This window comes from Natator depressus, chromosome 12 (assembly GCF_965152275.1).
Source record: "Natator depressus isolate rNatDep1 chromosome 12, rNatDep2.hap1, whole genome shotgun sequence".
NCBI classification, from domain to species: Eukaryota; Metazoa; Chordata; order Testudines; family Cheloniidae; genus Natator; species Natator depressus.
The window spans coordinates 19,466,952-19,489,847 of NC_134245.1; the positions used below are offsets into that span (position 1 = coordinate 19,466,952).

A 22,896-nucleotide genomic window follows, 5' to 3' on the forward strand; every position below is an offset into this window, starting at 1 on the left:
CTGTGTTGTAATAGAAATCCATATATTTGAAAATGTAGAAAAACATCCACAAATATTTAATAAACTTCAATTGGTATTCTATTGTTTAACAGTGTGATTAATTTTTTTGAGTTAATTGTGGGAATTAACTGCGATTAATCGACAGCCCAAGTTGTTTTTATTTATTTCTAAATACACACATGGGCCTTTGGGAGGGACACAAGGCTCAAGACAACAGTTTTGGAGCTTCAACATGTTCTTTTAGGGTTATTTTGTCTTGTAAACAGGGTTGATTTCAGCTGTCACTAGAATGACTACAAGGACAATGGTAGAATACATTTTACAACCAGGTGTATGTGCAATTTATATACCTTAGACCAGGGGTTCCCAAACATTTTTCCAGTAGGTAAAGGAATGTTTTTCCAGTAGGCACTGCGCCTCACTATTAACACCTCTTGAGGAAAATTACTAATTATTACATTCATATAAACTATAACACTGTAAATAAAGTATGTACTTTTCCTTTTCATTTTAATGTAAAAAATCATAATGATAGAAAGCCCTAGCAATGTGCACTCAAAGAAATGCTTCAAGATCTTTGAAACCAAACAGTTTGACTGGAGAATGCAGTTGCACTGGTGGCCCACCTTGGGGCCACAGCCCACAGTTTGGGAACCTCTGCCTTAGACAAATGAACAGAATTTGGGTCATTTTTCTGAGTGCCCATATACTATGATAATGGGTTATCCAGAAATGTGTATACAATAACCATCTTGCTGAGAAGTCTGCTTACTGCTTGACCTCTCAACAGCATGCACCAATGCACAGGCGCCGACTCTGTGGCTGCTCTGGGGCTGGAGCACCCACGGGGAAAAAATTAGTGGGTGCTCTGAACCCATGAGCAGCCAAGCTCCTCTCACCCCCTGCCCCACCTCCTCCTCCCTCCCTGAGTGTGCTGCATCCCTGCTCCTCTGCCTACCTCCCAGTGCTTCCCGCCACCAAACAGCTGTTTGGTGGCACTTAGGACTTTTCAGGAGGGAGGGGGGAGGAGCGGGGACGCGGCACGCTCAGGGGAAGAGGCGGAAAAGAGGCAGGCAGGGGCAGAGACGAGCACCCACCGGGAACAGTAGAAGTCGGTGCCTATGCACCAGTGGTTGCCTACCATCTTCTGCATCAACCCCATCTTGTTAGTAGAGAGTCTTGTAAACACTCCACGTTCACGATTCTTGGGCCACTTCCTCCCCACCCAAGTTCATCTAATTACATCCTTTCTAAAAGGCCCATCACTACACAAGCTTAAGATATTAAAACAGAAAATAACAGACTATAATTAAAAACAAATGAGGCTAGATAAAAATCTTACCTAAGCTATTCCCTCCACACCCCTGCAAGATCCGTCTCGCTCTCTTCTTTGAGTCTTCTGGGAAGCTTGGGCTGTCCAACAGGTTTGGGTATGTACAAAGTGCAACCACCTACAGTACCAAGAAAAACTTTGTAAACTGACTATTGCTATCAGTTGCTCAATGGCACTGGTTATGTTTAAGTTGTTAAAATGAAAGTTAGCTCCTTTGAGGTGAAGGATATCAATAGATTAGGTCTCAAGCCAATGAAAAATAAATCCCCCCCCACGCCCAAAACACATAAAAAGTGTACATATTTGTCATCAGAGTTTGGAACCTAATTAATAATGCTAAGAGCAGCAAATTCCTTTTTCCTTATTTGTATTACAGTTGATTGAGATTGGGGCCCCACTGGGCTAAGCACTGTACAATCATATAGTAAGGGATCATTCCTGCCCTGAAAAATGTACAATCTCAACAGAAAAAGGGCTAAAGGAATAGTTATTTCTAGCACCATTTTACAGATGAGGATAAGAGGACTTGCCCAAGATCACTCAGGAAGTCTATGGAAGAAGTGGGAAATGAACCCTGGTCTCCCGAGTCCCAGCCCTAGTCATACTTCTCTGAAATAACTTTTGCAGTCTTTAATTTAAATAAGAAATGAAGGGAGAACAGAAGGTAGAAGTGGAACCATGCTCTAAAGGAAATAAACTATGATGAAGAAATTTAAGCCAGTGAGGGAAATCAAGAGGTCCCTACTGAGAGCAGCTTTCATTTGTCTCAATCTCTGCCTCATTTTGCATGCATTCACCAGGATGACATGGATGGGCCATAGTATCCTGGCTGGTCAGTGATGGTAGCAGAATTAATGCATGTATGTATATCACATGGTGAGCTGCACTGTTTTTATCATCTGTGTTTGTACAGCGCCCAGTACAATGTGGCCCCAATCCTGATTGGGACCTTTGAGTGATGCCATAATATTAATAAATAAAATGCAATTTGAAGATTTTACATGCATAATTGCACAAGATGTTCACTGAAAATGTACTTGTAGCTACAAGTCTTTAGTTGTTCTTGTTTTGGTATAGTTTCCACAATAGAACTCATACCTGGATGCTAAACACATTCTTCAAAACTAGCCCAGAGATGTTAAGATATTAAGGTCCTTAAAAGATGCCTGCAACACAACAGAACTCATGCCTGGATGCTAAACACATTCTTCAAAACTAGCCCAGAGATGTTAAGATATTAAGGTCCTTAAAAGATGCCTGCAACCCAATTTATGCATGCAAATACCTCTTGTGCACACTCAGATTGACTATTTGTGAACAGAGGTCTGCTATGCATTTAACTCCCCACATGCATATGCAAATACTTGGTCAGCAGGCTCAGAAGTGGTATTTGAACACACAAATCAGGCACATGCAATTGAGTGTGTACAACTGTTTGTCCACACCTTTGAAAAGTCAGGCCCTAAAAGGACACTGTTGGATTAAAAACAGTCTATTTTTTCCTTACCTATATTACCAGTAACTGGTTTGCTGGAAGAGGATGTGAGCAAAGGGCCAGGAGGTGGACATTTCAGGGGCATAAAGAAGGGAGAATACTGTAGAGGGACACATGCAAAAGAGGGCCACAGTGGGGACTACTAGAAGGCAAACTATTGGAGTTTTGATGGTAGAGGCACTACTGGAAAAGCTGAACTGGTAGCTCCATGTGTCACATCCCTTGTATGTATGGAAGTAACGTCCATTCACACAAGCAAACAAACAATTAAGCATGCAACATGCATAGGCTATAAAGCACAACTGGTAACATAGTGAAAAAACAATTGAGTAGGTGTGCATTACAGTCATATTGGGGGAAATCAAATGTCTAGCTACAAGAAATTTTTCTAGCAAATCACGGTGTCTGAAATTTTGTGATGTTCTATAGAGGAAACAGAATTAGAAGCAATATTATTTTATAAAATTATTACCTGACGAAGGAAAGTGATGGGCTGTTGTCCCATTGCATGTGCATCACCAATGTTGGCCTTAATGACCTCAGTAAAAGGCTTTTTGATTCCCTGAAGTGAGACAATTCACAATGCGCTGTTAATTCTAAAGTACACCAAGTTTTTCTATCATTTATTTTACCACTTAACTGGTATAGCTTATTTATTTCTTATTTATTATAATACAATAACAATAATTAGTAATATCTAACTTTTTCACTGCATTTTTCATCAACAGATCTCAAAGCACCTTACAAAAGAAAAACAGGACACATTTTCAAAGCACGGCCTCTAGTTTTACCCACACATTTGCAATACAAAAGATGGATTTGAATTATATGTGTGTGTAATTCTGGGCACAGACTCAAAGAAAAAAGGTGCACTTTGATGTCCTTGGAAAAATTTTCCCTCTTTCCCCGCTAATACTAATAATTATTATTGTTTATTAATTGTTGTTATTATTATTAAGCTAGAACAGTGGTTGTGCTTAGTTAAGGAACGATGTCCCTATCCTGCTGTGACCCTAGTTGCCCTTCAATACTAACTGGCAGAGGGCACACCATACCACAACTCCCATTAGGCTGAGCACATTCATTGAATCAACACCTTATTGTCATAAAAGTGTTGCGTAATGTATAATACACAAACCAGTAACATGCAGGTCATTAGTATTATCATGTAATATATGTACAGGTGATGTATAAAGAATTATAAATGTATGCTGAAAATTTTTTTTAAAGATACTCTGCAAGCAATGCATAAGCCCTGCCTGTCCTAGACAAAGGAATGTTATTTTGCCTCTTTTCCTGTGTCTACAAAGTAAACTGAGCCAGGTAATACCTCAGAGGACAATGAAAGATACATTTGCATAGAAGGCAAACAAAGTCATAGAGCTAAACGAGCAGGAAAAAACATTTTAATAATCATGATTGAAGATGGAGCCTGCACCCCTAGAAAAACTTCCTGGCTCTTGAAACGGAGACAGTAGACTTTGGGAAGTATAAACAAAGGCAAAGAGCCATGTTAGCATCTATCGTCTAGGGCAGTGGTTCCCAAACGGGGGTTCGTGAAATGTTATAGGGGGTTCTCGGGGAAAAATTCCCTAACGGTGGACAGAGCTATCCCTAGGGAGCACAGGGCCAGCAGCCCTGGACTTCCAAGAGCTAAGCAGATCAAAGCAAGCATATCTCTCACACTGAGGAGATTTAAACTTTAAGACTCCTTATAAGAAATGGAAAGGGAGGTGGATATCTTTTGCTGTTTTTAAAATTAAATAGGCAGCTAATATTGTTTTTTAAAATTATTATGAAGAACAAGTTTAAGCATTGCTGTAAAGTGCATTCTTTGCCTGGACTGCTCAAGACCTGAATGCTTGTGTAGGAGGAACTCTTTATGAGTTGGCTTCTTAAATACCACCATGCTATTTCACATCTGATACTCCTTGATGAAACATAGGAGCCTTGTCTGATAACAGGCTTATTCAAAGTGATACAAGCTACGAAAGTGAGATCTTGGAAGAGTGTTGCCATTTTCATAATGTAATAAAAATACTGTAACGATAAAAAATAATTAATAATAAATAGCGTGTAATAAGCATGTCATAAAAACAAATTTTATATTTCCAAGATCACTGCTTTTATAATTTATATAGAGGTAAAGGAGAAAGTCCCTGGAAATATTCATTTTTAGGAGGGGGTTTGTGAGACTTAACATTTTACTGAAAGGGATTCACAGGTTGTCAAAGTTTGGGAACCACTGGTCTAGGGGACAAAGTAGTTCCCATTGAGCTAATGAAAAGTGGATCCTCTTGGCCTGAAAACCCAGAGTATCTGGAACTGAGAAACCTGCTTAGACAAAGACTGCAACGTGCTGAAGTTAAGTTTTTAGTCACTAGAAAGCATGTTTTCTTTTGTTTTACTTTTAACCATATCTATGTCTTTTATTCTTACTTATCACCAGGGATCCTAGAAATCCGTTTGCGATGGAAAAAACAAGGAATTTGCATTTTTACAGAGAATCTTTAGTTTTTACATTTTGTGAAAAAAATAAAAACATATATTAACTAAATTTTACTGAAAGTTCCAGTGTCACTTATACAATGGGCGTTACCTCCCCCTCTTGTGGTCGATTTTGATTGTGCTTTAAATTTACATAGCTAAACATACTCCAATAAACCACTTCCGGCGTACAGTGGTTATTCAATGGCGTATAGGGATTCGTGTTTTAATGCAACTCATTTTTCACTTCAGCCTCCGTTACTGTTGTAATTGTAACTGAAGTTATGAAAAGATGCCGAAAATGTTAAAAAAAAAAAAAAAATCACCCCATAAGACCATGTCACTGAGTTTGGTAAGGACAAATTTCACATTGGTGGTAGGCTTCGAACTTGCTTAAAAATTGTAAATATAACAATAAAACATTTTGTTCTACTGATACCTACATATATTGTGGCTAGGGAAACTAAAGTTCAGCGTTTTATTTTAATTGCAGAAAAACACAGATTTTTATGTTTTTCTATTGGAGAATTTGGGGGTTTTTTATCATAGAAAACTAGGATCCCTGCTTATCACATAAATATCTGTTCTTTGTTAATAAACATATTCTTGTTTTATTACAAAATCATCTCAGTTCTGTATCAAACTGAAAGACGAAGTTCTCAGCTAAATTAACAGGCTGTATGATCTGTCTCTGTGGAGGCAGTAAAGTTAACTTCTGTGAGGGTCCAGTAAGAGAGACTGGACGCTACAGGGGAGATGGTTTAGGGGAGATCAAGACTGGAAAGGCGGTTGGTCTCACCCTAAGGAGTAATCAGGCTGGTGGAAGCCAGGTTGAGGCCATTGTGCTGGGAGCATGGTATCAGGGCTCTGAGCCAATGCTGCAGGCACACAAGGACTCTGGGTCACACAGCAGGTGGTGACAAAACCTCTTACTGGTTTGGGTGAACCTCCATAGTGTTACACTTGCATAATGAGTAACAAACTCTAGTAAAATAAATATATTTTAAAGCACATATTTGAAGTCATTACATGCCAGTTTAGGAAGAGTTTAGAAATATTTTACAAGTATTTTTAGGCCTAGTCTACACAGGTATTGACCCAAGTTTAAAGAACCATGCTGCCAACAATGCCTAGAAGTTAAAGAGAACCTTTCCTGCACTACGAAACAAACAGAATTTAGCAATAGTTAATTGCTAGATTCTATTATGGCCCAACTGGGTTTTAGATAAAGTTTGATCCAGCTTCTGTTGACAGGGCTAAACTATGGTGAAATCAAGTTTAAATGGTGGCCTTGGTAGACACCAAGCCTACAATACACTTTTAAAATGGATTTCACGTCCATCAGGCCCCTGTCCACACTAGCCAGCTCAATCATGAGCCCAACCACATACTTCTTACTCTAACAGTTTTGTCTGAATAAGCAGTGAAGCATGAGGTCATAATCAGCTCAGCCACAGCCAACTTTAAACAGGTCTCATAAAGCAGTGTTATAACTCAGCTGAAAGCCCCACTGTAGACTGAGCCTTTGGGTTCAGAGAGTTTTGATTCTATGACAGCTTTGTTTGCAGGGGCATACTGCAAATGACCAGAGACAAGCAGTCCAACACACCAGAACACAGCTTTGTGGAAAGATAAAAATCTTAAATTGCACATAATCACATGCATTACTCACCCTGCCCAAAAGCAACAAAAGTCTTACACACCCGCCCCATAATATTATCTCAGGTAAAAGAATAGTTATAGAACCTGCTGGCGGGCCATGGGGAAAGAGAAGCCAGTCAGGAAATGTCAACAGATGATGCAATGGAGACCATAATGCCTCTATCTACCCTAGAGATCCTCCACAAGGCTTTTATATATTTCTGGCCATTCTGTAACTTATTTCCCCCCACACCCGCCTTCTTCCTCTCCAGACTGGACCTGAAACTACATCTCTGAGATGGGCAGGATGAAAGGAGAGCCTTTGGGGTCATCAGTGGTGGAGCAGGTTGGCTGGGGTACCCAAACAGGAGAGAGAGAAGGGAGGGGAAGCAGGATGACTTGAGGAAAATAAAAAACAGGGAAAAAATGTAAACAAGTTTAGTTCTTTTGACTATTTGTTTATGCACTGTCTGCCTAATTAACGTTTGTGTCTTGTCTCATTAGACTGCAAGCTCAATGGCTAGAAAATGTGTCGTACTATATTATGTGTTTGCAGAGACACTAGGATTGGAGATTTTAGGTGTTAACTAATGTAAATGTTAATAGTAAAAACACTAGCATTTAAAATGCTTGATCTGTGAAATCTAAACAGCTGGCTACTTTTTCTAGCCATACTTCTCCTATGAGGAATTGAATCCATTATGAGAATAGAAGGAAAGCACTTGAACACTAGCTTGTAATCAGAGCTCTCTTTAAAAGGATAAAAAGAATAGAAAATAAAGCTTTAAGTGCATTGGTTTGTAGGACCAGGCAATGCGACTGTCTTCTTTTGTCTGCATCAAGTGTTATGAACGGGACTGTTACAGTTACATTTCTTTATCAAGAAGCCAGTGGGTATTAGAATAGAGACTAAATGTGGTGAAGGTAATAATGGTCCCCATGGGCATGTGAATCCTTAAGATCTTAGTCGATTTCTGTTACTGCAGATGATGCCATTCAGAGACAGGAAAACGATAACATTCAAGCTTCCTTTGAAATGGAGCAGGTAGAGAGCGAAGATGCAGCTGAAGGTCTTAACTTATCCTGATTCAATAGACTCAGAGAATACATTTGTCAAAATTTTAAGTCAACACAATTTAAAAGACACAACCTTTTTGCTTGTCAAGACAGAGCCTTCTGGGTTTAATGCTGACAGGAGAAGTGCTTGGAATGAATTACAGATCCTTCATAATTCAAAATCTGATTTTTAGGGTTCAGCAGTTTTACTGAATCTGGATTACATCCATTGCTGCTCCTCAGCATCAAGTATCATTTCTGACTAATAAAATAATGGATTGGTAATATGTTGCTTTCTTCAAATAAGCTGGAGGTCCACGGAGAACAAAGACCATCTTCATTTGATTTTAAGTTTAAAATTACAAATAAAAAGGCTCAAAGAAATGGTCAAAATCAGCTCTGGAAAATGTAGCCAAAATTCCTACTGACAGTAATGGCAGTTGCTCTTGCTTACAACGAGGCTGGATTTGGTTCACTGTGTAAGAGGTGGAATTTTGCCTTAGAGTAAGACACTATATTATGCTTGTTCTGAGCTGTAAAACACATTTCAAAGGGACCACATGAGAGTTCCCCAGCCATATATTAACAAAACTGTCAGAAACATCTTGACAAACAAGACAAATGACCAACACAAACAAGCCATGCAGCTAGAGACCCCTCCATCTTCTCACTTTTCATCCATGAATGCTACAGCATTCCTTGGTTGCTTTTCTTTTTTTTTTTTTTTTAAAAAAGGAGGCCTACAGAAGCCACTTCTTCATCTAGTGAAGTGCAAGAGACTAGCCTTTCCTCACATAAGGCGGAGCTCCCAGGTTAACCTGTCACAGGAGGGAGGGGAAGAGATTAGTTTAATGGGGTCTAGCCAACCTCATAGCAGTTAGCGTCTGAATCGCAGAAAAGTAAATATATTACCTGCTCCTTAAATCTAGGCTAACTTCCCTGCCAAAAAGTGTATGGGGGAGTTGGTTTGTGGTTTTTTAAAAGCACAGTAAGTATCTCACTGTAAATCCCAGTAGAGACAAGATACCTGAAGTTTTTACCATGAGGTAGCTAGGCAAGCTCAACACTATACCCCCCCCCCCCCAACAATGACTGACCTCGCCTAACTTACTTCATGGTAAAACTACAGTGCCTTGTCTCCACTGTGATTTTTCAGTTGGATGGCTAATGCACACTAGTTATCTAACAGTAAAATCCTACCTTTCTTTAGCAGTAAAGAGAGAGCCCTAGTTAGTTAACCAACAAAAAACATCAATTCCTTGGAACCCCGTCTGCCACACATGCCCTCACCTTTCCTCATTCTGGAGTTAACAGTTAGCTGTGGAAACCTTTCAGAAGAATGTAGGAAACAGGAATAAATTTATGCATAACACAACTGTAATTTTTTCCATTTCTCCTTCTAAGTCCCCCCCCGCCTTTTTTTTTTTTTAAATGAAGACAGGGCCAGAAGTTGTGCAAGTCTGGGTCTTGAAATAGAAGCTGCATTGACAGCTCTGTATACTGAAGAGGTATTTTAGGGGAGGGGGAGAAGAGGCGGGTGAAGGGGAGATTAAGAACCAGTGAACACAATAAGCTGTTGTGCAAGTGTCCAAGTGCTTCACCTCAAATCTGGGGATGAAAGGCTTGCTCTTTAGCCCTTCTGCTGAGATTGTCAACAAGAGGGATAATTGCAGGGATGGTGGGTTTTGACTGGAACTGGACTGAAGTTATGATAGGCAATAACTTTCAGTTGCTACCTTCTTGGGCTGGATTTCATCAGGCAACCTGGAAACAAAAGGTTCCATCATCCCCATTAACATTCCCTTTCCCCAGTCTGTGGGTCATCTCCTTTGGAATAGGTTCAGTTTGCCTCTTCTACCACTGCAGCACTCCTCCTTTTATTGAAATCCCCACTATCCCTTTAAGAAGCCAGATCAGCAAATGCTTCTTATTTTCAGTCTTTGCCCATTCTTGTCTCTCTCACTGTTTCACCTTCATCACCATCTCTTCCTCGCTCCTCTCACAGGTCTCAGCTCTCTAGCTGTGCCACATTAGAGAACCATTTCTTTTTTTAATTCCTTACATAAACCAGGCCTGTCTGTGTTGTGGATTGCACAAATAAGAGAAGGCTACATAACTAATGGGAAGAGAAGACAAAAAATTTTCACCACGACTGAGCTGGGTACCCCAGAGGCCAAGTATTTAAAAAAAAGACCTAAAAAGCACCACCCTTGGGCACCTAACTAATAGGAACTTCAAGGCCTGAATTAGCATTCTAATCTTCTGTTATTAAACCAGCTCTCAAAAGCAAAAAAACCTGACCTGCTTACCACAGAGCATGGCTTTGAGTTTGTGTTATCCATGTGTAATTCAAGCTGACAAAAACTGTAATTGATGGGGAAAGAGAATGAGGAGTCTGGATTCTGACTTGAAATAGCAGTGCTGAGCTTTAATGTCCCCTGGAGTAGGATGAGGTAATTGGTGGTACTAAAAGCCAGTGGCTACGCTACAAACAACAGGAGTATGTTGCAAAAGATGATTATTTTTATTTAAATGTACCAGCGAGATTCCAGTCAGAGGAATGTCTATGAAAATAAAAAAAAATATGTAAGATTTAATTATAACATTTTTTAAATAAAGGAATTACATAATACTCAGGACACGTGATTAGGCCTTCCATTAAAGAAACTCCTAAATTATAGTGGAATAACTTGGAAAAGATTTTGCCATTATGTTTCATGAGAAGACTGAATTATCGTGTCTTGTGGATTGCATTCTGCTGAACACATATAGCAGTGTTTATCAGGGCACGGTGTAATTACCCTGGAAAAATAAATTAGAAGTTTGGGGAACATTTTTAAAAGTTGCATGTTCTTCTGAAGAACGTTTTTCCATTTAACTATCAAAGCAGCGGAAATAAGGTCTCTGTGCAAATTGTAAAACTAACGGCATATCACATAACATTCTCTTTGTTCACAATGTGATTTTATGCAGAAAAACATCAAAAAAGTAACATTTGCCAAAATCATAAAACGATTCAACTTTCTCATCCTAATCTGCATCAGTTTGCACCAGTGTTACAGAAAGCAAGATTTCACTACTCCAGTGGTCAACAACCCATCAATCTTGATCGACTGGTAAATCCCGGGGACTCTCCCAGAAAACTGCAATCTTCCTGCCTTCCACAGCCCCACGCCGCTCTCAGAAGCGGAGAGCATGGCCGCACAGCCCCGGGAGTGGGAGGGAGCAGGGGTCTCCGCACACTGCTCCTGCCTGCAAGCACTGCTCCCGCAGGCTGGGAACGAGGAACTGTGGCCAATGGGCGCTTTGGGGGTGGTATCTGCAGAGAAGGATAGTGTGCAGAGCCATGTGCACCCTGCCCCCGCAGGGACTGCAAGGGTGCATTAGCCCCTTCCAGGAGTGGCATGGGGCCAGGGCAGGCAGGAAGCCTGCCTTAGCCTCGCTGCGCCGCCGACCAAGGTAAGTGCCGGCCAGCGGGAGCTGCACCCCAACCCCCAGCCCTGATCCCCTCCCAGAGCCAGTACCCCAAACCCCCTCCTGGCTCCCAACACTCCGCCCCAGCCTGCAGTCCCCTCCTGCACCCCAACCCCTTGCCCCAGCCCTGAACCCCCTCCCAGAGCCAGCACCCTGCACCCCCTCCTGGCTCCCAACGCTCTGCCCCAGCTCGGAGCCCCCTCTTGCACCCAAACCACCTCCCAGAGCTTGCACCCCTCACTCCCCTCTTGCACCCTAAGCCCCTGCCCCAGCCCTGACCCCCCTCCCAGAACCAGCACCCCAAATCCCCTCCTGCACCCCAACCCCTGTCCCAGCCCAGTGAAAGTAAGTGACGGTGGGGGAGAGTGAGTAACGGGGCGGGGGGGAGATGGAGTGAGCTGGGTAGATCCTGGGTTGCCCTTAAATTCAAAAAGTGGGCGTAAAAAGGTTGGAGACCACTGCACTACTGTATCTTCCTTTTACATAACATGTGCAGGCAAATGAGGAAGAACAGTTCTGACTGTCTTGATGAGGTCAACAGCTATCTCCGGGAGAGGTTTCTCTATCGCTTTCTCCCCCTGCTCAGGACATATTAGGCTAAACATCAATTTTCATATTAAATTAGCCATCCTGTGTTTGAGTGTGATCAATAATTCATTTCATTTGTGGTTTTTTCTGAATGTCAAATCATATATCTGCATGTCAGTGTCTAAACTGTTTGTTGTTGTACCTTTCCACAGCTCCAGGACACTGTCAACCCACATTTAGCCTTAAATTAGGCTAGTAAGTCAGAAGAGATGTTTCCATGCAATTTAAAAACCTCAAAAGGAAAAAAGAAAAGGAGTTACCAAACAAACATTCACCCCAGTACTTTTAACCCAAACATTACAGCACATGAAACCTGAAATTAGGACTATTAAAGTCAAAGTGATTTCATTACTGCCATTGTCCAAACAGAGTTAAGTGCAGAAAGTAAACCAATGGCTTAAATAGTGAAGAGTAAAATGAATATAAATTTTTTCACTTGAACCAATATAAGTTGTTACTGAGAACTGAATAAAGAACCATTTGTATACAACGTGTGACTTAATTTGACAGTTTCACTTTAGAAGCTACTACTGTCAGATTGCACGTTTCAATTCTGAGCTGTAGCTCTTACCCCTCAAACATACTTCAATCTCCAGGCCCACTCAGTTCTTTACCTACCATAGGGGTGGGGAATCTTTTTTCTACCAGGGGCCATTGACCCACAGAAAAAAAAAAAATCAGTCGGGAGCCACACAGCGGGCAGAGGCTTGGGGCTTCCCCCTGCAGCAGGGCAAGCAGGTGCTTCCAGCTCCAGCCCTGCGGGCGGGTCATGGAGGTTCAGGGCTTCCCCTTAGGCTCTGGGGTGGGGCCAAAAATGAGGAGTTGGGGTATGGGAGGGGGCTCCGGGCTGGGGCAGGGAGTTGGGGTAAGGGAGGGGCTGAAGGCTCCAGCTGGGGGTGAGGGCTCTGGAGTGGGGCTGGGGATGAGGGGTTTGGGGTGCAGGAGCGGGCTCAGGGCTATAGCAGGGGGTTGGCGTGTGGAAGGGAGCGCGGACTCTGGGAGGGAGTTAGGATGTGGGAGGGGGTTCAGACCTGCAGGAGGGAGTTTGGGGTGCAGGCTCTGGCTGGGCAGTGCTTACCTCAGGCAGCTCCCAGTCAGCAGTGCAGTGGGGCTAAGGCAGGCTCCATGCCTGCCCTGGCTCTGTGCTGCTCCCGGAAGCGGCCGGCATGTCCGGCCGCTAGGCAGAGGGGCCAGGCGGCTCTGCGCGGTGCACGCTGCCCGTGTGCGCCACGCCCACAGCTCCCTCTGGCCACGGTTCCTGGGTAATGGGAGCTGCGTAGCTGGCAGTGGGGGCGGCATACGGAGCTTCCCTGATCGCCCCTCCACCTAGGGGCTGCAGAGACATGCTGGCGAGCTGGTGCTTGTGGCTCCAGCCTGTAGGGGGGAGGGGGGGACACCGAGGCTTCAGGCTTGCGGCGCGGAGACTTGCTGCGAGCCGGACAAAATGAATCTGCAGGCCAGATGCATAATGCTGGCAAGGGTTTCCCCACCCCTGGCCTACCAGTTAGTGTCAAAGAGGTTGGTGTTTTTTGTGACGAGGACACATGTTTACTGGGATATGGACTTGCTCAATCCCTCCTATATCATATTAGCCAATAAGCAGCAATCAGAAGGCAGCCACTTACAGTCACTACCAACCCAAACCAGCATCCCACAGATGAAAAGCTTTAGGACCCATTACCAATCTCTTGAGCCATGTAGTCCCCATCCCAAAGCTTTGTTGTTGATCAAGCATGATTTGGAATGGGAGGGGGGGAAGAAGAAAGGTTGCAAGTGATATCTATTCAATCATTAAAAAGACAGAATATTTTTTCTTCAGCCCCTTTGATACATCATCATTAAGGCACAATAGAGATGAAATCTGGAGTTTTGTCATAATCACTCTTCAAAATTATAAAATCAAAAGGAACATGTTCTGTGGACTCAAGAGATTATGACTTGAAATGTTTTTAATTGGTTAGGCACTAAAATGTTACTGCTTTCGCACAATTAACAGAACACCAGTGATGTTGGGTTAGTGGTAAAAATCCCATTTCCTCATTCTGAAAACCAATGTACATAGGCTTAGGTACAATACCTCACATTTCAGTAGCTAGAATAAGAGAAAAGTTGGGGTTTAAACAAATAGCAAGATGGTGAATTCATGAGAAAAAAATCAATGAATGACATGAGGGAGGGAAGGAAGGTACTTAATTCCTGAACTGAAATAACATTTTTAATGAATATTTGGGTTTGTTGGGGAGGGTGGGGAGAAAACCTGGATTTGTGCTGGAAATGGCCCACCTTGATCATCATACACATTGTAAGGAGAGTGATCACTTTAGATAAGCTATTACCAGCAGGAGAGTGGGGTGGGAGGAGAGAAAACCTTTTGTAGTGATAAACACCCATTTTTTCATGGTTTGTGTGTATAAAAACATCTTCTGTATTTTCCACAGTATGCATCCGATGAAGTGAGCTGTAGCTCACGAAAGCTTACGCTCAAATAAATTGGTTAGTCTCTAAGGTGCCACAAGTACTCCTTTTCTTTTTGCGAATACAGACTAACACGGTTGTTACTCTGAAAAGGGGCACTGAAACTTTGTCTAAACTAGGGGGAATGTATTTGAGGCTGGGGGACACACACTGGCGATTGCTGGGAGGTGGCAATAAAACAGCATTAAAATGGAGTACATTGCACTGGGTGCTTAGAATAAGATGGGACACCGCTGTTTCCTTAAAGGTGAGTGACTGCAGACCCTATTGTGGAGTTCAACGGGATGAACTTTACTCACCCTGGTCTGAAAATGCTTCCTACATATATTGCAAATAAGAGTTCTGGGATGGTGGCAGTGATGAAACTATCTCAGCACTGGGAGTATTTTGAGCTCAATCCCTCAGAATACAATGGTGATTTGTATTAAATTAATTTTTGTAACAATAGATCAAAGAAAATTCCATTCCAAGAATGTGTTGATTTGAAAAGTAGGAGAGGTCAACAATGAGCATGCATTTCTACAACAAATATTTTGCTCTTCAATATATTCTGTTTAATTTTTAATTTAAAAATATGACCATCATATATCTTATTTTAAAAAATCCATTTCCAACTCAGCACTAAAAAGGGTCAACAAAACAGAATCCCCCTACCCTGCCTCTTCCAATCACTATACCACCACCATGTGCTGCTTAGTCTTCTCCTTGGAAAAAGTCAAAGTGAGGAGATGAACTTTGCACCAGGCCTCGAAAGTCAGCAATTTCTAGCAGTTGGGAGAAGCAAATTGTAGATGTTGAAGGCCCTCCCCTGAAAGCACACTGCCTCGAGCCCTTCTGAAATTCAAACCTACTCCTACCAAAGGGACTACTACCAGAAGTAGCAGAGTTACTCTCACTATCACAATGGTGCTCAAATACGGAAAGGGTCTACATGGTAGCCGTGACCCAAAGCATGGAAATTTTATCTTGCAGTTGGTCAGAAAGTGACGTTTTTCCTGCGGAAAATTTTGGTCAAAATCTGAAAAATTTCTATTTGAAAATACCACTGCAATGTCTCATGAGAGCTCCATTTCATGTGCCTCATGGCCCACCTCTTCTCAATGGCCCAGTCCTCCTGGCTGGACCACATTTCCCATGATGCAACACAGTCTTCTCCTGCTTGCTAAGCCACCATGGTGCATCATGGGAGACACAGCCCAGCTGGGGAGCCCAAACAATAGAAAACTGGTGGCATCTCCCAATAAAAAAAATCAGTTTTCAGCCAAAGTTTTGGGGGTGTTTGGTTTTTCAACAAAAGTAAAAATCTTTTGCAGAAAGCTGACACTTTTTGCAAAAAATTTTATATATTTTCATTTAGTCAAAAACCAAATTAACATTTCAGCCAGCCCATTACCTACAGATTAAAAACTTGATTTTTTTTCACATTGGTGTAAGCTGGAATCCAGTGAAATCCATGCAGTTCACATACAATGTGCTCCACCTGCACAACTAAGCAAGCAATCTTATTCTATTCTAGCTGGAATTTCAAAGTGGTCTTCAGGATTAGACCCACATACATTACATTGCAAGAGAAACTTAAAAAAAAAATAAGCGCACTCCAATGTCCAAAATAGGAGGGAGTTCAAGAAAAAACACATTCTCTTAAATGATCAAAAATAATCAAAACCTCTTCAGTCAAGAAGTGAGGAGGAAAAACTGTGTGTAACCCTGAAATGAAAGAATGATACTGCAAAGTGAATAGGACATTACTGGCCACCATGTCAGAAAAGTACAATAAAATGAAGAAGACACCAGGCTAAATCTCCCAAAATGCAGTGGACACCTATCCAGGACAGACTGCCTGAGGGAGAGGCTTTTTATTTAATACTTTGGTAATGTGTTCAGCTTGACATGCCAATATGAAATGTAATTGGACTGAAAAAAATTAATGAGACTGTTGGTCACTTCTTAATAACTATGGCACAGTTTATATTAGACAGAGAGTTTCAACCTCTTATGCAAAAGAAGATGGGGAGGGGAAAAAGCCAACTCTGAACACATGCATTTCCTAAGAATGAGGAGTAGTCATTAATAGGACTGACTGACAGAGCCAGAAGAGTACCCAGAAGTTACCTACTACAGGACAGGCCCAACAAAGAAAATAACAGAACGCCACTAGCCATCACTTTCAGCCCCCAACTAAAACCTCTCCAACGCATCATCAAGGATCTACAACCTATCCTGAAGGACGACCCATCACTCTCACAGATCTTGGGAGACAGGCCAGTCCTTGCTTACAGACAGTTCCCTAACCTGAAGCAAATACTCACCAGCAACCACACAAAAAAATCACTAACCCAGGAACCTATCCTTGCAACAAAGCCCGTTGCCAACTGTGTCCACATATCTATTCAGGGGACATCATCATAGGGCCTAATCACATCAGCCACACTATCAGAGGCTCATTCACCTGCACATCTACTAATGTGATATGTGCCAGCAACGCCCCTCTGCCATGTACATTGGCCAAACCGGACAGTCTCTACGTAAAAGAATAAATGGACACAAATCAGACATCAGGAATTATAATATTCAAAAACCAGTCGGAGAACACTTCAATCTCTTTGGTCACTCGATTACAGACCTAAAAGTTGCAATTCTTCAATAAAAAACAACTTTAAAAACAGACTCCAAGGAGAGACTGCTGAATTGGAATTAATTTGCAAATTGGATACAATTAACTTAGGCTTGAATAAAGACTGGGAGTGGATGTGTCATTACACAAAGTAAAACTATTTCCCCATGTTTATTCCCCCCCACCGTTCCTCAGAGGTTCTTGTCAACTGCTGGAAATGGCCCACCTTGATTATCACTACAAAAGGCTTCTTTTCTCTCTCCTGCTGGTAATAGCTCACCTTACCTGATCACTCTCATTACAGTGTGTGTGGTGTATTTCATTTTCTCTGTGTATTTAAAATATCCCCACTGTATTTTCCACTGCATGCATCCGATGAAGTGAGCTGTAGCTCACGAAAGCTTATGCTCAAATAAATTTGTTAGTCTCTAAGGTGCCACGGCTGCTACTCTGAAACCTGTCATTAATATGGAGGTGCCTGGGGGGTATGAACCTCACTGACAAGGGGTTGGCATCCCTTCTCAACACAGAGAGAAGGGGAAGACACTCCATCTGCCACATCCTCCAAGCTTCTTCTCCCCACCCATCAGCGTCACTTCTATCTGCAGTGAGGATCAGCCAAGCTCCTTCTCAGCCATGTCCCTAAACTTGCAAAAGGCCAGAGCACACACAGTGTTTTTTGTGAAAAGGAAACAGAACTGAGAGTCATCCAATCACATACTGAAGACACTACAGCCAAATATAGTCTTAGAGTAGGCAGCTGATGACATAAGATATTTCAACTATAAATTATGGTACTTGGATTTTATCATTCTGTTCATAAAAAGCCACCCACTGCTTGTACAGAACAGCATTCTACTAGCTGGGGGTTTGTTTAAGAAATAGATGTTAAAAGTGCATAATTGTGCCTCTCAGAATGCTGTTAAGGATTCAAGGAAAGAAGTGACCAACTTGAGCACAACAGCAAGAGAGGACAGTGTTGACTGCAGCTGCTTTTGCACATTTAGGTGGATCACAACGTTCTTTGCAGATACACTTACTCAGCTTTTTCACATATCCTGCTCCTTCCCCTTCCCACTAGGCACTAGTTGGCTCAGTAAACTATGTTTGCTTTATCTGTCTTCAGCCGATGCATAGTCATGTGGACCTAAATACAGATGCTCATTGATAATATTCCATTGTGCTGTTTTGAGAAAGAAAAAAACTTGGTTTTTTACATGGAAAAATCTGCCACATAAGCAGAAACCAAACAGGTGAAAATTACATTTTATAAAAACCATTAGCAGTGACTTTTTCTTATGTTAACAAGGAGCTCTCAGGTAGTTTGTATATCATGGATGCATATGCTTACAGAGAGAAGGATGGAAGAACTGGGAAAATATATTCATTTGTTTTCCAGGTTACATAAAAAGGCTTTTTCCAACCATAATCAAGGTAGGGGACAACACTAGTTAGCAAAAGAAACATACACTCACCGAATATGCTGGAAGTGTTTATATTTTGTTCCTAAAACCAGAGATCGCACAAAGTTCCATTGTATGACAGAGTGACGGTGAGAATCCTGCAAGCGAGTTTTAGAGGCCAATCCCCAAGAAATGTTTTGGAATGTAATGCATGGGAGGGATAGCACAGAGGGAGCAAACTGCATAAGAGGCAGAGAAATCATCCCTTCACTTTAGGTGTGAAATTAAAAAAACAAATAAAAAAGACCATAGTTTTAGGACCTCCCTTAGAGCTCTCTCCAGGACTTGACTGAAAAAGGGAGTGGGGTGGGGGGAGAAAACCTTTTGAAGTGATAAACACCCATTTTTTCATGGTCTGTATGTATAAAAACATCCTCACTGCATTTTCCACTTTTATGCATCCGATGAAGTGAGCTGTAGCTCACGAAAGCTTATGCTCAAATAAATTGGTTAGTCTCTAAGGTGCCACAAGTACTCCTTTTCTTTTTGCGAATACAGACTAACACGGCTGCTACTCTGAAACCTACATTTAAAGGGGCTTTTGAAAAGTTTCTTTTTAGCATTACTGAATTACACAGAAAATCATTTGTGCAAAACTCAACCTCTCTGAATCCAAATCATCCATCATCTCAACAACCACAAAAGAGAACCACATAATGTGGAGAGGCAAAACCTGTGATTATTTGTTGTATTTAGCCCTTCTATAGTATTCTTCTACACACATTTGCCAGTCAGTCTTCACAAGGCCCCTCACTAAGATCCTCCATAAACCAAAACCAGAGGTAATATCTTTTATTAGACCAAGTTCTGCTCAAGGAAAGGATAAGCTTTTGAGCTACTCATAACTTTTCCTCAGGTTTGGAATTATATATATTATAGATTATAAAAGTCTGTCCACATTACACCACAGCTTTCCTGATCAAACACTGCTAGTAATAACCATGCCTAAATCACTAAAATGTTTTTTTAACATCAGTAGGGATTCTACAGATGAGGAATCTGAGGCCAAGGTGTCAAGGCCAATATTTTCAGAAGCTATGACTGATTTTGGTACCTAACTTGGGACACACTGGGCCCAGTCTTCAGACAAGCTAAAGATCCACAACTCCCAAATGTAGGTGCTCAACATTCCAAAAAACAGGCCCAAGGTCTCACATTGGGCACATTTAAAATAAATGAATGAATGAATGAATGAATAAATAAATAAAATACATAAATATGGAGCCACACAACCTCACTGACCATTTTAGAAAATGTGAGTCTAAGGCTACGGCTACACTGGAGAGGTTACCTTGGTGAAGCTGAGCTGCTGTAAGCTCTCCAATGTAGTCGCTGTAAGCCAGTGGTTCCCAAACTTTAACAATCTGTGAACCCCTTTCACTCATATGTCTAGTCTCGTGACCCCCCTCCTAAAAATGAATATTTCCAGGGATTTTCTCCTTTACCTCAGTATAAATTATATATTATTTATCATTACAGTATTTTTATTACATAATGAAAATGGCAACACTCTTCCAAGATCTCACTTTCATAGCTTTGTATCACTTTGAATAAGCCTGTTATCAGACAAGGCTCCTATGTTTCATCAAGGAGTATCAGATGTGAAACAGCATGGTGGTATTTAAGAAGCCAACTCATAAAGAGTTCCTCCTACACAAGCATTCAGGTCTTGAGCAGTCCAGGCAAAGAACACACATTACAACAAAGCTTAACTTGTTCTTCATAATAATTTTAAAAAACAATACTAGCTGCCTATTTAATTTTAAAAACAGCAAAAAATATCCACCTCCCTTTCCATTTCTTATAAGGAGTCTTGAATTTCAAATCTCCTCAGTGTGAGAGATATGCTTGCTTTGATCTGCTTAGCTCTTGGAAGTCCAGGGGCTCCGGGCTGTTGGCCCTGTGCTGTCCAGGGTCCCTAGGGACAGCTCTGTCCGCCATTAGGGAATTTTTCCCTCCCCGAGAACCCCCAGTTTGGGAACCACTGTTCTAAGCCCACAGGAGAGAGCTCTCCGGTTGGCTTAACTAGTTCAACCCTCGTGAGCAGCAGTAGCTGAAACTCTCCCACCAACACAGTGCTGTCCACATCAACACTTATGTTGGTGTAACTTATGTTGCTCACGGAGTTGGTTTACTCAGACCCCACAGTGACAAATTATGCTGACATAAGCTGTAGTGTAGACATAGCCTTAATGACTTCACCTTGAAAAAAAAGAAGGGAGTAGCAGGGACCTGAAGTATTCAGAACTATGATGGGTACAGTGGATGTGGTTAAGATCTTTTCAGTTCTAGTGATAATACATGTTTCAGAGATATTCCCAATATTTAAAATTGGGACCACCACTTAAACATATAGTTGCTCTAAAATCAGAGTGAATATTTTAAATGCATCCACTGTATAGGGAAAACTGATCACTCACCTTTTTGAGTAAACACAAAGGGGCACTGGATTACACCAAAGAGAGTTAGAGGGCCAAGGCAGAAAAAGAAAAGTAAATACTACTTTCACAGTGTATATGTCCGTTGACCTGTTCAGTGATGCTGGAGACACTAACAAATGTTACTGGAGAGAGCATTTGTTTGTTGTCTTTTTCCTCTTCCACCTCCAAAGAGGCCTGGCTAGTTTTGTAACTATTAACAACACTTCTCGTACATATAGTGCTACACTACATTAGATTAAGATTTTAAAAGAACAAGGACAGTTAACTGAGTATTTTGGGGAAGGGGGGGGAAGTATTGATATTATTTATTTCTTCTGCCCTAGCATCCATGTCACCAATCAGGATGAGCGCTATATTACTCTAGGTATTGTGAAGTTACATAAAATGACAAGACATTTCCCACAAAATCCATTAACAAAAATGGGTGATAACAAAAACATGCTTCAGCAGCACCCTGACTCAACTTCAAACAAAACATGGTAAGGGGCGAAAATGAGTTAAGTTCTAATGTAAGAGTCTAACAAGGGTAAGAAAATTGTTTTAAGTATTAATTTTTAACCTGCCCGTCCATTTAGATAGAACTTCACCGCACCGCATTTTCACCCTGTCAATGCCTTATCTAGAAGTGGTTACAAAGCCATTTCCTAAAACGTTAGGAGAAGCAAGCGTGGGGGAAGTAGGGGGCTTGAGAAAGCGCTGAGATCTTCAAAGGCTGTGTCTGATATTTACCACGTTTTCTTTTACTAATTCTGCCGCTGGTTATCAACGTGCAGGAACGTGCCTTCCCTCCAGGGTTCCCCCAGCCCCAATCAGGAGCCGCGGCATCGGAGGAGGGGCCAGGGGCTGGCCCAGCACGGCCCCCGGCAGAAAGAGAGCAACACCTGGCCCATCGCCCTCTGCCGGGCACCCAGGACTGGAGGGAAGTGGTCTGGGAACCAGCGCGAGCGCTCAGCCCCGCCGCGCCAAGCGCCTCACCTTCCGCAGCTCCTTCTCGATCTCGCCAGCTTTCAGGACAATGGGGCCCCTCACGGCGTACTCCACCGCTTTCACCTGGGGGTTCATAGACTCCAGCGTCAGGATTTTCTCCCGGCTCGTCTTCTCGTTGATTTTCACCGCAGAGGCCTTGGCAGCGCTGTTCCAACGCACCAGTCCTTCTCTCCCCGGACAAGTGCGCTGCGTAAAGCGCTGCTGGTGCTGTTTTCCCTTCACCAGCGAGGCAATACACCGCAAAGCCACGTCTCTCCTTCCATTCCCGCAGGGTAGCCCTTTACAGCCCGGGCTTGCCGCAGTTTGCTTGGCAAGCACTGCAAACCGATGCATGCTCCTGGTGGGTAGTCGCTTCCAAATAATAATATATTATTTTTACAAATTGGAAATATTAAAAATCTACACAGACAAATAAAAGGTGCAACGACAAGAGATTCCGGTGGAGGGGCACAGTTACAAGTGCATGCTCAGTTCTCTGCAGTCTCCCCCACATCCAGATTCTTGGAACTTAATTGCAAGGCACAATTGATCTTGCAGTGCCACCAGATTATCAATAAATCCCACCATTGCAATAGCTTAGCGTTGGAGAAAAAATTAAAATAAAAGCAAAAAAGATCTCTGCATTAATACATTGTCCCGGGGAAAACCATTTAGCTCGCAACTGTAAACCACCACACGCCCAAACCCTCTACTACTAGTAGCCTGCTTTCCAAGCATGCAAAAAGTAACAGAGCTTGCACCAGCCAGACCACCCGTCGCACTGCTTGGTGGGGTTTGTAGTTCTTACAAACTCTCCACAGCGCCCGCCCACAGCATCAGGTGATGAGGCAATAAACTACCCT

At 42.2% G+C, this 22,896-nt stretch overlaps 1 protein-coding gene across 1 annotated transcript in view; it reads right to left on the reverse strand.

Annotated features, from left to right (window-relative positions):
• Positions 1 to 22,819, reverse strand: part of GPT2 (glutamic--pyruvic transaminase 2) — a 44,225-nt gene extending 21,406 nt beyond the window's left edge. Inside the window, exons 1-3 of the mRNA XM_074968673.1 lie at positions 22,043 to 22,819; positions 3,301 to 3,390; positions 1,343 to 1,451 (exon numbers count right to left, since the gene is read on the reverse strand). Of these exons, the coding sequence (XP_074824774.1) occupies positions 1,343 to 1,451; positions 3,301 to 3,390; positions 22,043 to 22,387 (544 nt within the window). The 5' untranslated portion in view covers positions 22,388 to 22,819. The remainder of the gene's footprint in view (positions 1 to 1,342; positions 1,452 to 3,300; positions 3,391 to 22,042) is intronic.
• Positions 22,820 to 22,896: the final 77 nt, after the last annotated feature.